We start from the raw sequence: 2,427 nt of genomic DNA on the forward strand, positions 1-2,427 counted from the left end.
CTAAATTTTGGAAGAAATCTGGCATTGATTTAACATTTAGCATTTAGCCCTAATTTTTCCCTTGGATTAGAGTGAGTTTGGGGAAAAATTTTGGGAAGTAATTTGGCTTTTTGGAGTTGGTCTAAGAACAATAACATTTGAATCCCAATCTCGTAATTTGATATCATCATCAATTTTATAATTCAGCAATGTCTACCAAAACATAAGGCCAATGAACAATGGAGAGTAGGACTAACATTCAATTTATTTATGATTATTTGTTCAAAAAAAAAATATTTATTATTATGATCGATGACTTTCAGGTTTCGTATTAAAAGGAAAAACTTTTGAAAGAAAAGAAAAGGGACAAGAACAGAGGAACACTAAGCTAGACTAGAGCCATGCCAGCACTCACACGTGGCACAAGGCCAGCAAGTCTAGCTAGAAACTAGAAGCCTACAAGCCAGCAGCGCCTGTGCCGGCGGAGGAGATTGAGTGAGAGGTCTTGGCAGTCTCCAGATCTGCAGCTTTCTTGAGCAAGTTCTGGTCGTCGTCCTCCAGAACCATCTGGATGGGGGAGGAGCCCAGCCCGTCGGCGATGGCCAGCATAATCTTCTTCATCTCCTCCCTGAACTCTTCCAGATCCACCGTCCCACTCTGGTCGCTGTCAAACTTGTCGAATATGGAGTCGTACAGCTGCGTCAGCTGCTCCGGCGGGGTGGCCACATCGATGCCGAAGTGGGTCTCGATAAGCCTGAGGGACTCGAAGGCTTTGCGGAGCTCCGACCGGGAGAGGACGCCGTCGCTGTTGAGGTCGAGGGCGGCAAACTGGTCGTCGACGCTCTTCTTGAACTGGGCCTCGTCACTCACGAAGTCCCTCACAGTGCTTCCGTCGATTATCACCACTCCCATCGATGATTGATTCAGTGATTGTGTTGTGAAATTCAAATTAAGATGTGATTGTTTGGTGTTGGTGTTGGTGGTGTTTGTGTTTATTGATGGTGGAGATGGTCCATGGATGAAGGAGAATGATAATATATGGATTGGTGAGTGGTGAATGGTGACTGCAGTAAGTAAAGTAAAGTAAAGTAAAGTGTTTTGGCAAGCAGAATAATTGTCATGTGTCGTGGAGTGGAATAATAATCGAATAACATTTGGTGATGGAAAGGATTAAGGGAAGGGAAAGCTTTCGAGAAGTTTTTTTATTATGACGAGGATATTGTATATGTTTTTATGTAAATGGTAGGAAATTTTATTTTTTAAATTATTAATTTTTTAATACATATATTTTATCATTTATATAATGACATATGATGTACTACTCAGTGCCAATGACATTGAAATTTTTCTCAAGCTTTCGGTTTTAGATGAAGCGGTGGTGGTGGTAGACTGGTAGTGGTACAGTTTCTGTTAGGTAGAAGTGGTGGGACAAGTGGCATATAGATGGGATGGACACATGCATGATGACACACAATGCAACACGTTGCTCTTCCTTCAACTGGCAACTGGCAATTTGGTAATTTGGCACCCATACCAAACACCAACACCATTTAAGTGTAACATTGTAAATTACCTCACCGTTTTGTTTGATTTGAAAATTGGTCTAAAAAGACACAAAGACGTACGGTTGTTGGTTCATTCTTTTCTCAAAATGGATGAGCGGGCCCTCTCTCTTATGGGCCTTCATATTCGGTTAATTAATATCATGCTTAAATTTTTACAATAATAGTTTTGCTAATAACTATGCTCCTAGAGTCCCATTGTATAGCATTAACTGTATTTGGGTGTGTTGTAGTTTTTTTTTGTTTTTTTTTATTTTTTTTATTTTTATTATGTTTTTATTTTTACAAACGATATTATTAATAGCAATACTAAGGGGTGAGAATGAGTTAACATTAATGTAATTCGAAATCGCCTTTGACGATAATCGAACCTAAAACCTCTCACTTACAAATTACAAGAGTGAGGAAGAATCATGAGTAAAACAAAAATACTTGTACAAATTGGCAAAGTAACCACATCCCTAATGGTGATTTTTAAATCTTCTTAGTAGAATTTTATTTATTACACAATTTTTAACTATTAAAAAAATTAAAGAGAGTAGATCTCTTTTTCTTTTTTTTTTTTCAATTCCTTAATATTACTAGATTGTAGTACTACATGGTGGGTGTGATGTAGTTACTAACAAGGTTTTCATAGATGAGAATTGAGTGGTGACGTTGTTGTTGTTTTCCAAATTTGAGTCTATAATAGAGAAAGTCTCAGAATGGGTTCTCACCGCATTAGAGCACTACTCTGAGACATCCCCTAATCCCTGAACTTCATTCACTTCACACCAGTAGTTCCCATTCCGGTTTTGCCTCACATGTCATATTTATTTATTTTCCGACGAATGTTTCTAGTGGTCACTTCACTAATCCAAGCCAAATTCACAACTAATTCCTATTG

At 38.3% G+C, this 2,427-nt stretch overlaps 1 protein-coding gene across 1 annotated transcript; it reads right to left on the reverse strand.

The window, feature by feature from the left end:
- Nucleotides 1–275: 275 nt before the first annotated feature.
- Nucleotides 276–1,583, reverse strand: LOC103427026 (calmodulin-like protein 6). The gene has a single exon (XM_008365101.4). The coding sequence runs from the start codon at nucleotides 889–891 to the stop codon at nucleotides 436–438; it is 456 nt and encodes a 151-aa protein (XP_008363323.3). The 5' UTR covers nucleotides 892–1,583; the 3' UTR covers nucleotides 276–435.
- Nucleotides 1,584–2,427: the final 844 nt, after the last annotated feature.

The sequence above is a fragment of the Malus domestica genome, chromosome 02, assembly GCF_042453785.1.
Source record: "Malus domestica chromosome 02, GDT2T_hap1".
Lineage (NCBI taxonomy): Eukaryota > Viridiplantae > Streptophyta > Magnoliopsida > Rosales > Rosaceae > Malus > Malus domestica.